Source organism: Oncorhynchus masou, chromosome 8 (assembly GCF_036934945.1).
Source record: "Oncorhynchus masou masou isolate Uvic2021 chromosome 8, UVic_Omas_1.1, whole genome shotgun sequence".
In the NCBI taxonomy this organism is placed as follows: Eukaryota; Metazoa; Chordata; class Actinopteri; order Salmoniformes; family Salmonidae; genus Oncorhynchus; species Oncorhynchus masou.
In genome coordinates this window covers 36,036,742-36,051,435 of record NC_088219.1, presented here as the reverse complement: position 1 = coordinate 36,051,435, position 14,694 = coordinate 36,036,742, and the positions used below count along the sequence as shown (strand labels likewise).

The window sequence follows — 14,694 nt, the reverse complement described above, 5'->3', positions numbered from 1 at the left end:
TGATGAAAACAGCACTTCTACAGACGATCTCTAACTGCACATTCACATTCTCTCAAGATGATGAAAGAAATCCTATTTCTCCGCACCTGTTCCTGAGTAAAAATGTTGCCTACATTTGGAGTATAATTTCACTGCAAGAAATGTATAATTCTGCTGTAATTTATAGTAATACCTCAATCAGACCGACAGCGTATTTGCAAAAATGCAATATACTGTCAGTCTGATCGAGGCGTGAGAGGTTACAGACCTACTTTCAGTGTTCAGATTTCAGTTTCCATTTAACAAAACCTAACAGTATGCTACAGTTCCCTTGACGTGCCATTTGCCTATTTGAAGTCCCTGTCTTGTGACTGTTGAATTTGTAAAGCGCCTCACAATCGTCACACACAACACAGCGGCACCGCTATCATCCTCTTTCACCAATTCTTTCCTAAACATGAATTTTCAATTTTATCTTTATTTTCAACTCTCCGCAGCTTTTCTCTTATTAAATTCAACTCCAACATTGTCCTTTTTGCCTGAGTCGATCGACGTTAACTTTTTCTGTAAGGTATTTAAGATATTGTTTTCTCTTTATTCAACCCCCCCGGCCTTCACCCTTCCACCCACCCTTCATCCACCCAGTATTTCATGACCCTAAACCCACCCGCCCTTCAGCCACCCAGTATTTCATGACCCTAAACCCACCGCCCTTCATCCACCCAGTATTTCATGACCCTAAACCCACCCGCCCTTCATCCACCCAGTATTTCATGACCCTAAACCCACCGCCCTTCATCCACCCAGTATTTCATGACCCTAAACCCACCCGCCCTTCAGCCACCCAGTATTTCATGACCCTAAACCCACCCGCCCTTCAGCCACCCAGTATTTCATGACCCTAAACCCACCGCCCTTCATCCACCCAGTATTTCATGACCCTAAACCCACCCGCCCTTCATCCACCCAGTATTTCATGACCCTAAACCCACCCACCCTTCATCCACCCAGTATTTCATGACCCTAAACCCACCCGCCCTTCATCCACCCAGTATTTCATGACCCTAAACCCACCCACCCTTCATCCACCCAGTATTTCATGACCCTAAACCCACCCGCCTTCATCCACCCAGTATTTCATGACCCTAAACCCACCCGTCCTTCATCCACCCAGTATTTCATGACCCTAAACCCACCCGCCCTTCAGCCACCCAGTATTTCATGACCCTAAACCCACCCACCCTTCATCCACCCAGTATTTCATGACCCTAAACCCACCCGTCCTTCATCCACCCAGTATTTCATGACCCTAAACCCACCCGCCCTTCATCCACCCAGTATTTCATGACCCTAAACCCACCCGCCCTTCATCCACCCAGTATTTCATGACCCTAAACCCACCCGCCCTTCATCCACCCAGTATTTCATGACCCTAAACCCACCCGCCCTTCATCCACCCAGTATTTCATGACCCTAAACCCACCCACCCTTCATCCACCCAGTATTTCATGACCCTAATCCCACCCACCCTTCATCCACCCAGTATTTCATGACTCTAAACCCACCCACCCTTCATCCACCCAGTATTTCATGACCCTAAACCCACCCGCCCTTCATCCACCCAGTATTTCATGACCCTAAACCCACCCACCCTTCATCCACCCAGTATTTCATGACTCTAAACCCACCGCCCTTCATCCACCCAGTATTTCATGACCCTAAACCCACCCACCCTTCATCCACCCAGTATTTCATGACCCTAAACCCACCCGCCCTTCATCCACCCAGTATTTCATGACCCTAAACCCACCCGCCCCGCGGACATGACCGTGGGGACTGCGGGTTAGGAGTCAACCCGTGCAACAATAATTCACGAACGCATCCACACACACACACACACACACACACACACACACACACACACACACACACACACACACACACACACACACACACACACCAGTGGAGGCTGCTGAGGGGAGGGCGGCTCATAATAATGGCCTTAACGGAGTAAGTGGAATGGCATCAAACACATAGAAACCATGTGTTTGATGTACACTGCTCAAAAAAATAAAGGGAACACTTAAACAACACAATGTAACTCCAAGTCAATCACACTTCTGTGAAATCAAACTGTCCACTTAGGAAGCAACACTGATTGACAATACATTTCACATGCTGTTGTGCAAATGGAATAGACAACAGGTGGAAATTATAGGCAATTAGCAAGACACCCCCAATAAAGGAGTGGTTCTGCAGGTGGTAACCACAGACCACTTCTCAGTTCCTATGCTTCCTGGCTGATGTTTTGGTCACTTTTGAATGCTGGCGGTGCTTTCACTCTAGTGGTAGCATGAGATGGAGTCTACAACCCACACAAGTGGCTCAGGTAGTGCAGCTCATCCAGGATGACACATCAATGCGAGCTGTGGCAAGAAGGTTTGCTGTGTCTGTCAGCGTAGTGTCCAGAGCATGGAGGCGCTACCAGGAGACAGGCCAGTACATCAGGAGATGTGGAGGAGGCCGTAGGAGGGCAACAATCCAGCAGCAGGACCGCTACCTCCGCCTTTGTGCAAGGAGGAGCAGGAGGAGCACTGCCAGAGCCCTGCAAAATGACCTCCAGCAGGCCACAAATGTGCATGTGTCTGCTCAAACGGTCAGAAACAGACTCCATGAGGGTGGTATGAGGGCCCGACGTCCACAGGTGGGGGTTGTGCTTACAGCCCAACACCGTGCAGGACGTTTGGCATTTGCCAGAGAACACCAAGTTTGGCAAATTCGCCACTGGCGCCCTGTGCTCTTCACAGATGAAAGCAGGTTCACACTGAGCACATGTGACAGACGTGACAGAGTCTGGAGACGCCTTGGAGAACGTTCTGCTGCCTGTAACATCCTCCAGCATGACCGGTTTGGCGGTGGGTCAGTCATGGTGTGGGGTGGCACTCCATGTGCTCGCCAGAGGTAGCCTGACTGCCATTAGGTACCGAGATGAGATCCTCAGACCCCTTGTGAGACCATATGCTGGTGTGGTTGGCCCTGGGTTCCTCCTAATGCAAGACAATGCTAGACCTCATGTGGCTGGAGTGTGTCAGCAGTTCCTGCAAGAGGAAGTTATTGATGCTATGGACTGGCCCGCCCGTTCCCCAGACCTGAATCCAATTGAGCACATCTGGGACATCATGTCTCGCTCCATCCACCAACGCCACGTTACACCACAGACTGTCCAGGAGTTGGCGGATGCTTTAGTCCAGGTCTGGGAGGAGATCCCTCAGGAGACCATCCGCCACCTCATCAGGAGCATGCCCAGGCGTTGTAGGGAGGTCATACAGGCACATGGAGGCCACACACACTACTGAGCCTCATTTTGACTTGTTTTAAGGACATTACATCAAAGTTGGATCAGTCTGTAGTGTGGTTTTCCACTTTAATTTTGAGTGTGACTCCAAATCCAGACCTCCATGGGTTGATAAATTTGATTTCCATTGATAATTTGTGTGATTTTGTTGTCAGCACATTCAACTATGTAAAGGAAAAAGTATTTAATAAGAATATTTCATTCATTCAGATCTAGGATGTGTTATTTTAGTGTTCCCTTTATTTTTTTTGAGTAGTGTATTTGATACCATTCCACCAATTCCGCTCCAGCCTTTACCACGAGCAAGTCCTTCCCAATTAAAGTACCACCAACCTCCTGTGGCACACACACCGAGGTGTTGCGATAGTTGACTCTGTGGTGATCTCACTCTGACCCCTAGTGGTGTCTGCTGGAACAGCACCCTGTCCTCCACACAACACTGGGGCTGTTCCAGGTCCTCTTTTTTGCAGTCATGCTGCACATATTAGAATATTTCTGTATTGTAGCAATCTTGGTTCATGAGATGTTAAACTCTCTCACACCTTCTTTCTCCACCCCCCCTCTCTCTTTCACTCTCTCATTCTCTCTCCTTCTCTCCTTGCCTCTCTCCCTCTGTCTCTCTCTATCTCTCAGGTGAAGAGTGTGAATCTGTCAGAGGGAGAGCAGCTGTCAATCAGAGGGGTGGATGAGGGTGGGGCCTTGCTAGTTCTGGCCAATCACACGCTTCTGGTGGAGGGTCAGGTGATCCGCAGTCCGACCAATACCATCTCAGTATACTACCGCTCCTTGCCTGAGGGGGGCATGGGCATGTTCCAGCTGCACTACCAGAGTGAGTACATGCATGCACACACACACACACACACACACACACACACACACACACACACACACACACACACACACACACTCTTTCATGTTTTGAAATCAAAGCCTTCATTAAGTCCTCAGGTGCTGTTGATTCTCTGTCTACCTGATCTGTTAATTGCCTCCCCACTTAATCTTGTTTTGTAATCAATTAGCCCTGTGACTGGATGTGTCATTAGCTGATTGGAACTCTGATTCATTGGTACATTGGTTCATCTCATCTCAGCCCTTTGATAGTGTAGATGTGTGTGCACATGATTGTGTGGTTGTTTGTGTTTGTATGTGTCACCTGTAATGTCTCCCTTTCTCATCTCACCCATGTGAACTCTCCGGCTACAGTCAGAGAGAACACTTAAAAGACACACCCCCTCAGCCCTCAAATTAAGTGGACACATCTGATGACATATCATGACGTCTGACGAGTATGTACTTGCAGAGCGAGGGAGGAAGGAATGAATTGTCAATGGACCACCCTTGGCCAGAAATTCATCACTCCTTCATCCCGCAATGATTGTGTTTTCAGCCACCAGTAGCTTGTGGGTACTTTACATGCGCTACAGTCAATTATGAGTGCATGTCTACCTATATTAAATATTTAATTATTAATGTACGCCTACTGTACGATCGCTAGCAAATTAATTTGCTAACTACCGTTAGCCTGCCTAGCTGGAACATGTATTTCTAAAATTTCCAAAAGATAACCAAACAACACACATTTACATTTTATGAGACGTGTTGGTGCCGTCATGTGCATTAGTAGCACACTTTCTACATCCGACGTGAACATTATTGTTCGACTAACAACGAGGGCTGAGGATCTTGCGTTGCAAACTTCCCTTGCATGGCTAATCATTTGGACCTTCCTCCAGGATTCCCCCAAGGGCATAAGGCGAGGAGGGTAAGTGGACGAGGGTGTGTCTTTTATGAATATGAACCGCAACCTCTGTGTCAGTTCCGATGTGACAGGGCTGGACAAAGATGGTGGATAAATTAAGATAGTTCACTCGTTTACCATTGAAAAAGAAATGGTCAGTTCCGGTCTGCGTAGCTGGGTAGTTCACCCATAGATGCCAATGCAATAGCTTAGTTCGTTGACTGTAATGTAACCAGAAGAAATTAGGGAGTGAGGTGCCTCGCTTCCTCCTGCGTCTCTGGATAGATGAAGTCAACGTGGCATGAAAACCATATCTATTATCCTGTCCTGTCCTCTATCTATTATTCTGCCTTGTCCTCTCCTTTATCTTTATTCTGGCCTGTCAAGTCATCTCAGATCAAATTAGAACAGGAAGCCAACTGTGGAACAGAATAGCATAACATATGATGGGAGAGAATGACAGAATGGAAATCTCTGTCTCTCCCTCTCTCATTCTCCCCCCCCCCCCCTCCCTGCCCCTCTCCCCCTGACAGTATTCCGTCTGAGCTGTGCCCTGCCGAGGAGGCCTCATTTTGGGGAGGTGTCAGTGCTGGACCTGCTGCCAGGGGGCACTGCCCGCTTCCACTGCCATATGGGATACCACCTGCAGGGGGCAGTGGCGCTCACCTGCCTCAATGCATCTCTGCCTGTCTGGAACAGCAAGGAGCCCAGCTGTAGAGGTAGGGAGGAGAGGGAGAGACACATGCAGATGCAGGGACACACACATACATATTCATGCACACACATCTCAATGCCATTCCGCTGTCTGGAGCAACAACATGCCTAGCTGCAGAGCTGGGGAGACACAAACACACACACACACACACACATATAATCATCACCTCTCTCCCTCCATAGCACTATGTGGGGGCTCAGTGAAGAACGCTACAGTAGGGAGGGTCCTGTCTCCCTCTCCCCGCCTGGGGCCCGATGCCACCCAGGACCGTTCCTGCTCCTGGTCCATGGAGGCCCCCACAGCACAGAGACTACACCTGCACCTGGAGAGACTGGCCCTTGGACCCACCGAAAGGTCAGAGAGAGAGGGAATGTGTTTGAGCTTTGAATGTGTAAACTATAATTGTGCTGTAATCAACTTTGGAAATGGATCAAATCTTCAAGTTGTTTATAGGTCTGCATATCCCAACAATCTGGGACCCATAAAGTGTTCCAATGAAATTTCTCCCCCCAGACTTGTGTTATGGAGCGGTCTGGACGCTGGGTCTGTGGTGCTGTTTGACTCGGGGCGGGGTGGTCCAATACCGTTTGAAGGGGTAATCAGTGAGGGTCCAGCAGTCAGGGTACAGTTCATCACTGACCAACCTAACCATAATACAGGCTTCAACATCCGCTATGAGGGTAAGAGCACACAAACCAGATGAAACATTTCATCATATTCTCCAACCTTTCTGTCTCATCTCCTCTCTGCTCTCTCGTTTCCCTCTCCCGTCTCTCTCTCTCTCTCTCTCTCTCTGCAGCGTTTAAGCGTGGCCATTGTTATGAGCCCTACCTGCAGAATGGTAACTTCAGCACCACTGACCAGGCCTACGGTGTTGGCGCTGTGGTGCAGTTCAGCTGTGATACTGGTCACTCTCTGGAGCAGGGGCCGCCAGTCATAGAGTGTATCAACGCCAGAGACCCCTACTGGAACGACACGGAACCACTCTGCAAAGGTGTGTGTGTGTGTGTGTGTGGGTGTGTGTCTATGTAGACTTCTGAAAATCCTATGGTGCTATTTTCTTTCACATTAAGAGAGTTCTGATATCAAGCTGTGAGGCGTTTATCTTTAATGATACAATTTGATAACAGAGTTTAATGTGAAAATATACAGTTCCTTTTTTATTTTTTATTTTTAAATTGGGATATCTCCTCACTCTCTCCTCTCCCTCTGTCTCCAGCCCTGTGTGGGGGAGACCTAGCAGGTCCTGGGGGTGTGATCCTGTCTCCCAACTGGCCAGAGTGGTACGGAGAGGGAGAGGACTGCAGCTGGAGGATACATGTAGGGGAGGACAAATGCGTGCTGCTCGACGTACAGCTGTGAGATATATATACACACACACACACACACACACACACACACACACACACACACACACACACACACACACACACACACACACACACACACACACACACACATTAAGATTAGTTCCAACCAAAATGTGACTTTTAACCCCTCCAAAAGACATGCACACTAGAGGTTTTCACGGATCCAGCTGTACCCGAATACCGAGACCCAGAATTCTAAGTAATGTCACGGGTCTGGGTTGGATCTGATATGATCGCCACGGGTATCGGGGAAGGCCTATGTGTCATTTTAAATGACTCGTCCGGAAGGATCCATACAGATCCGAACGCGACTGCTGCAGAAGAGAGATAAATTGGATAATTTTATTACATTTACATTTAAGTATACTGCTGCTTTTGTGATAGAGCCTCCGGTTGGGCAAAAGTGAGGAAATATCTAATCAATGGGAGGATGGAATTAAAATGATGGTATGAAAAGTTGAAGGAGAAGTAACAATGACCAGGAGCCAAAAGGTAGGCTGCTACTTCATATTCTGAATGGAGTTGTTGTTGTTTGTAGGCTAACTGTCATCTCTTCCTCCCTCCTCCCTGTTCCCGTGTCACTCGCTCACACTCACAGTAGCCTAAACACACTGCACGTCCCCTGCTAGAGCGTCCGTCACTTCTCTCTACCTCCTCTCCCCCACACTTTGTCTGCTCTGGTTAATAAAGTCTCTTCAAAATTGACTTTTCTGCTGCTTCCCTCACTCGAACCGGGTCCGGATCCAACCAGGTCTATGCGGAATGGGTCTAGTTTTCCTCGGATCCATTCAGAACGGGTCTCTCTCTCTCTAAATATATATTTATGCATATCGGGTCGGATGGGAAATCTCTATGTCCATGTCTAAACGGCCTCTAATAAACACACGTTTTGGGGGTTTAGGGGGCTGCCACACTGGGCACTGTTGTTGTGGGGGGGTTTAAGTGCATAACGGCAGGCAATGGCATCTAGGTTTTGATATGTCCCGCCAGATTTTTCTGGCCGGGACCTGGGATTTGAACTGGCAACCCTCCGGTCACTGGTTCGCCTCTACAACCACTAGGCTACCTGCCTGCCACATACAATCTGCCACACACACATACATTCACACACCTGTCAGATTTCTGATGGTGATAGGTTGTCAAAGTAGCCAGACGTTACTCATCACCTAGCCTCTGAGGTCATCAAGCCCCCAGCATTCCATCTGACTCATCCAGCGTTTAGTCTCCGACACGTCACTCCTTTACCTCACACTGAGTCAGTGGCCATTTTTCTTTTGCATGACAATCTTGGTGGGGCAAACTGTGAAATCGGTGAAGCCACGACCTATTAACCAACAGTACATTACATGTCAGGGCCGCCATAAAGCAGTCCCGGCGGCTGAGCTTTGTTTCCAGCACCATGAAGGGAATCCTTACCACCGCGACACCTGGCTATCAGCGGAGACTCGTCTGGCAGCGAAACTGTTCATTCGGCCTCATTTACTGCCTTTTTGAAGAAAAACAAAACAGCTGAAACAGCGGACTTTCTTCAATAAATACGGTTTCTACCGACTCCTCGTGGATTTGTGTAACTCGATAAGAACCGCCTTCTCCTTCAATAATAACGAATGCCAACATGACCTTTGAACCACACGCAAACATTATTACTGTAGCGACCCGCACAGACAGCTGTGTGTTATGTGTTAGGCTAGGAGGTGGTTGTGTTGTACTGACCAGTACCCGGTGTTCGCGGGGTCTGACATGTCAATCAACCTGCTATCTGCCAATCACGGGAATGCCTGGAATGTTCTGATGCAGGGCATCCTGGTGGTTGGCGGAGTGGCGTGGAGGGGGGTTGGGCAGGGGGGTGGAGCATTGGAAGTTAAGACCAGGTTCAGCCTTTGTTCTCTCTCTCTTACGTCTGGGCTTCCCAAGAGAAGGTCACGATTGGCTTGTGGGTTATCTGTCATCTTTTTGGCGTGTGCTACGGCCCAAACAGTAGCCTGTGTAAAGTTGGTTTAATAAACCGTCAATTTGCAAACTCAAGCCTCTGTCTGGACAATTGTTCATTTATGATCTAGTCAGGTCATTACATTGGTGTCAGAAGTAAAAACGTTGATACAAGTTAGCCAGCTAGCTAGCTGACTTATGTGGCTAGCTACCGTAGGTGAGAACGGGGATTGAAAATGCGTCGAGGGAATCCGAAAGTGAAGGTGGAGGTAGGGGACGATTATGGCCAAGGAGGTGCGTGTGAATGGACGTCGGGGGTTCTGTCTGAGGAGATCGCCAGGGCGTCGGAGCGCAGAGGCCGCTTGAGGGAGGACGTTAGAGCGATGGCGGCTGAAGCGGGCATGAGTGCTTCGTCGACTGTATTTCGCGCGGATTCTGGTGGGCGGACCGAAGTGGCGACGTCGACGCGGCGTGACGAGGAATCTGGGGCTCAGGATGTAAACAAACATGGCGGCGCCCAGTTCCCGGCTGCGTCCGTATCTGTTAAGACCCCGAAGTATTCCGGTAAGGCGGATTGGGAAGCTTTTCATGCTCAGTTTGAACTGTTAGCTCATTTTAGGGGGTGGTCGGATGAAGAAAGGGCACTGCAGTTGGCTTTATGCCTCACGGATGAAGCTCTGGCCTGTTTGATATTGATTAGCCCCGAGGACAGGCATGATTATGGTGCTTTAGTGGGAGCACTGAGGAGGCGCTATGGACAGTGTGTACAGCCCGGGCTACTGCGCTCCGAACTGAGTAATAGACGCAGGCAGCCTGGAGAGCCTCTACGGGTGCTAGCTAATGACATTGAGAGCCTCTCTCGGCGGGCATATGCTCACATGCCCCCTCCGTGCAGAGCGAGCTAGCACGGGACCAGTTCATACAGGCGCTCTCTCCTACGGAGCTGCGCATACAGACCCAGCTGGCTCATCCTGAGTCATTGCAGACAGCCTTGGAGATGGCTTTGGAGAGGGAGCTGGTGTGGGCTGGGGCTTCAGCTGGGGCTTTGGTGGGGGTGCAGGGAGACACACCCTCTGTGCGAGCTGGGGGGCAGAGCAGCCCGGAGCCGGAAAAGCCTGCTTGGGTGGCCGAAATGACAAAACTCATTCGGGCTGTGTCGCTACAGGTGGCACGAAACACAAGCCCTGGTCCCAGGGTCTGCTGGGGTTGTGGCCAGCCAGGCCATCTGCGCCGAGATTGCCCCATGTCCCCCAGTGCTCAGGGAAACGGCTCGGGGTCCGCATAGACCGGGTAGTGCGGACCCCTGGCTTTCTATCCCAACTACCATCATCTTCAGGAGGAGCCCACCGGCACAGACGGGGAAGCAAGGCTCCACTTCCCCCAGAAGCAGACGAGGGCAAGCGGATGGAGCCTGTTGTTGTGGTGGGCCGGACCTGTGTTGGGGACTTTTGTCATGTCCCTGTCACTGTGGAGGGGGTGCCCTGCTCCGCCCTGGTGGACACTGGGTCCACAGTAACCCTGGTGAGGCCAGATATTGTGCCAGGTTGGACTCAGTGTGAGCCTACAACTGTGCAGCTCCGCACAGTCACAGGTGAGCTGGCACCCATGAAAGGGAAGGGAATAATGACTCTGACAGTAGGGGGCAGGACTGTGCGTCATCCTGTGTGGGTGGCGGCTGTGCAGGACCCTTGTATCCTGGGGTTGGACTTTCTTAGGAGCACAGGCTGCCAGTTAGACCTAAATAGGGGCACACTGAGCTTCCAGGGAGGGACGGAAGTCACCATGGCCCCCCCTAATGTCACATTCACTCAACCCAACAAACCCTTTACTCCAACAGTTAAAGCAGAAGAGACTCATGGCTGCGCCCCTCCCCCACAGCTGTGTGTGACTTTTCCCCAGTCCCCCTGTCACCTACGGCGGTGTGTTACATTCCCCCAGCTACCTCCATGACACAGCCCTCTGTGAGCCCAGGCCGCAACCCCCCAGCCCAGCTACCCCAGATGGGAGAGGAGAGGACACTGTCTGCAGTGAGGGAGATATGGGGGAGGAACTGTGTTGGTCTTGACCCCGAGCAGCAGGAACGGTTGTGGCAGTTGCTGTTTGAATTCAGAGACAGCTTTGCGTTGAGTGAGGAAGAGGTGGGTCAGACTCATCTGGTGCAGCATGAGATCGACACAGATGATGCTCGACCCATCAAGATGCGTCCCCGCCGTATCCCGCTGGCACGCCAGGAGGCGGCAGACAAGGCTGTGTTGGAGATGCAGCGGGCAGACTTCATTGAGCCCTCAGACAGCCCCTGGGCGGCGCCAGTCGTCATGGTTCCGAAGAAGGGGGCAAGCTGAGGTTCTGTGCGGACTACAGGCGGCTGAATGAGGTAACCAGGAAGGACTCATACCCCATACCACGTATCAATGAGTCGCTGGACCTGGTTAGGGGTCCTCCTGGTTCTCCTCACTAGACCTCCGCAGTGGCTACTGGCAGGTGCCCCTCTCCCCAGAGGCCAGAGCCAAAACTGCGTTCTCCACTAACAGAGGACACTGGCAGTTCAAGGTCCTGTGCTTTGGCCTGTGCAACGCTCCAGCTACTTTTGAGCGTTTGATGGACAGGGTGCTGGATGGCATCCCCCGACAGCAGTGTCTGGTATACCTCGATGACATCCTGGCCCATGGCAGCTCCTTCCAGTCAGCCCTGGGGGCGCTACGGCGTGTGCTGGAGAGGGTGGCTGCCGCAGGTCTGAAGCTCCACCCCGAGAAGTGCCACTTCATGAGGAGAGAGGTGTCCTTCTTGGGCCACCGAGTGGGGAAGGAGGGGATCAGCACCATGGAGGACAAGGTAGGGGCTGTCAGAGACTGGCCCACCCCCACCGACCAGCGTCAGCTGAAGAGCTTCCTGGGCCTGGCCTCGTACTACAGGAGGTTTGTACGGGGCTTCTCAAGCGTTGCTGCTCCACTGAACCGCCTGCTGCCGAAGGACAAGGCTTTCACTTGGACAGTGGAGTGTGAGGAGGCGTTCAACACCCTCAAACGTGCACTGATCGAGGCCCCCGTGCTCGCCCCCCCTGACCTCACCTTGCCCTTTATCCTGGACACAGACGCAAGCAATGTGGGCATGGGTGGGGTGCTGGCCCAGGTGGGGCCAGAGGGGGAGAGAGTGGTGGCGTACTTCAGCAAAACATTTGACAAACATGAGCGCCGCTACTGTGTCACCCGGCGGGAGCTCTTGGCTGTTGTGGCTTCCGTCAAACACTTCAAGTACTACCTGGGTGGTCTGCCCGTTACTGTAAGGACTGACCACTCTGCTCTCCAGTGGCTCATGTCTTTCAGAGAGCCAGAGGGGCAGGTGGCACGCTGGTTGGAGGAGCTTCAGCTGTATGACTTCACGGTGGTGCACAGGGCAGGGGCACGCCACTCCAACGCCGACGCCATGTCCCGTCGGCCCTGTACTGCAGACGGCTGCCGCCACTGTGAACGGAGAGAGGGACGGGAGAGAGAGCTGCGGGCAGAGGAGGGTGTCTGTGCCACAGTGTGTCGGGCGAGCGGGCCGGTCTGCTGCGAGCTGCAGACTGTCGACGTGGCTGAAGGGCGGCAGCAGCAGGGACGGGACACAGACCTACAGCCAGTGCTACAGTGGGTAGAGGCGCAGGTGAGGCCACCATGGGAAGAGGTGACAGCACTCTCACTCGCGACCAAAGGGTTGTGGTCGAAGTTTGAGAGACTGCGGCTGGATGATGGCGTGCTACAGCGGGCATGGAAGGAGTCAGCTACGGGAGAGGAGAGGTGGCAGGTGGTGGTCCCAAAAGCATTGCGGGAGGCTGTGCTCCAGAGTACTCATGGGGGGGTGGGGACTGGACACTTTGGGGTCACAAAAACACTGCGCCGTCTCCGTCAGGGCTTCTACTGGGGGCAGCACAAGAGGGATGTGGAGGACTTTTGTCGCCGCTGTGACAACTGCACAGCGAGAAAGGGCCCCCCAGGCCGCTCTCATGCTCAGCTCCAACAGTTCCCAGTGGGGGCTCCATGGAGAGGGTGGGAGTGGATGTAGTTGGGCCGTTCCCCACCACAGACAGTGGAAACCGCTGGGTGCTCACAGCCATGGACTATTTCACAAAATGGCCCGAGGCCTATGCTCTGCCTGACCAGGAGGCAGAGACCATCGTCGACGCCCTGACAGCGGGGATGTTCAGCAGGTTTGGAGCTGCAGAGTCCATCCACAGCGACCAAGGCAGAAACTTTGAGTCCCGTGTGTTCGCCACCATGTGTGAGAGGCTGGGTATGCACAAGACCCGCACTACTCCTCTCCATCCTCAAAGTGATGGCCTTGTGGAGCGCTTCAACAAAACGCTTGGACAGCAGCTGGCCATCGTCTCTTCCAAACACCAGCGTGACTGGGAGAAGCACCTGCCTATGGTCCTCATGGCATGCCGCTCCGCTGTCCAAGACTCCACCTCCTGCACGCCTGCCCTCCTCATGCTGGGGAGAGAGATCCGCACCCCTGCGGAGAGGGCGTTTGGTCGGCCCCTGGATAGCCCTCATGTTCCTCCGGGGCCGGAGTATGCCCGTAGACTCCAGGACCGCCTGGAGACAGCCCACACCTTCGCCAGAGAGCAGCTGGTGAATGCAGGTGTGAGGCAGAAAAGGAACTATGACGTGCACACCCGGGGAAGGCACTTTGTGGCTGGGGAGCTGGTCTGGGTCTACAGCCCCCTAAGGAAAAAAGGCAGATGCCCCAAGTTGGACAGTCACTGGGTGGGACCCTGCAGTGTCCTGGAGAGGGTAGGGGAGGTTGTGTACCGGGTGCAGCTTCCTCCCAGGGGGAGAAAGGTGGCACTGCACCGGGACAGGTTAGCCCCATACAGAGGGGCCTCTTTTCCCCAAACCCCAGGAACCCCCACAATTCCCCTCTCTGGCAATGACATTCTCCAGGCACCCACCCTCAGGTGCCGCAGACAAGGTTCCAGACAGCCCACTCCCCCTGTCTCCCCCCCTGTGTCACCGCGTGGTTCCCCAGAGCCACGGACTGTATTACCCGTTCCCGCTTCCTTGTCCCCCATATCCCTGCCTTCATCCCCTGGTTCCCAGAGGGGCACTCTGCGACCATCACGGACACGCAGGCAAAGGAGACCTCCGGGTCGCTTCAGAGACTTTGTTTGTTCCCTCGGGGACGAGGGACTTTGTGTGGTGGGGGGCTGTGTAGCGACCCGCACAGACAGCTGTGTGTTATGTGTTAGGCTAGGAGGTGGTTGTGTTGTACTGACCAGTACCCGGTGTTCGCGGGGTCCGACATGTCAATCAACCTGCTATCTGCCAATCACGGAATGCCTGGAATGTTCTGATGCAGGGCATCCTGGTGGTTGGCGGAGTGGCGTGGAGGGGGTTGGGCAGGGGGTGTGGAGCATTGGAAGTTAAGACCAGGTTCAGCCTTTGTTCTCTCTCTCTTACGTCTGGGCTTCCCAAGAGAAGGTCACGATTGGCTTGTGGGTTATCTGTCATCTTTTTGGCGTGTGCTACGGCCCAAACAGTAGCCTGTGTAAAGTTGGTTTAATAAACCGTCAATTCGCAAACTTAAGCCTCTGTCTGGACAATTGTTCATTTATGATCTAGTCAGGTCA

General features: G+C 52.4%; 1 protein-coding gene across 1 annotated transcript in view; it reads left to right on the top strand.

The window, feature by feature from the left end:
* Positions 1 to 14,694, top strand: part of LOC135544584 (seizure 6-like protein) — a 57,637-nt gene that overhangs the window by 29,831 nt on the left and 13,112 nt on the right. Inside the window, exons 4-9 of the mRNA XM_064972313.1 lie at positions 3,968 to 4,163; positions 5,606 to 5,791; positions 5,970 to 6,141; positions 6,301 to 6,467; positions 6,587 to 6,781; positions 7,007 to 7,145. Of these exons, the coding sequence (XP_064828385.1) occupies positions 3,968 to 4,163; positions 5,606 to 5,791; positions 5,970 to 6,141; positions 6,301 to 6,467; positions 6,587 to 6,781; positions 7,007 to 7,145 (1,055 nt within the window). The remainder of the gene's footprint in view (positions 1 to 3,967; positions 4,164 to 5,605; positions 5,792 to 5,969; positions 6,142 to 6,300; positions 6,468 to 6,586; positions 6,782 to 7,006; positions 7,146 to 14,694) is intronic.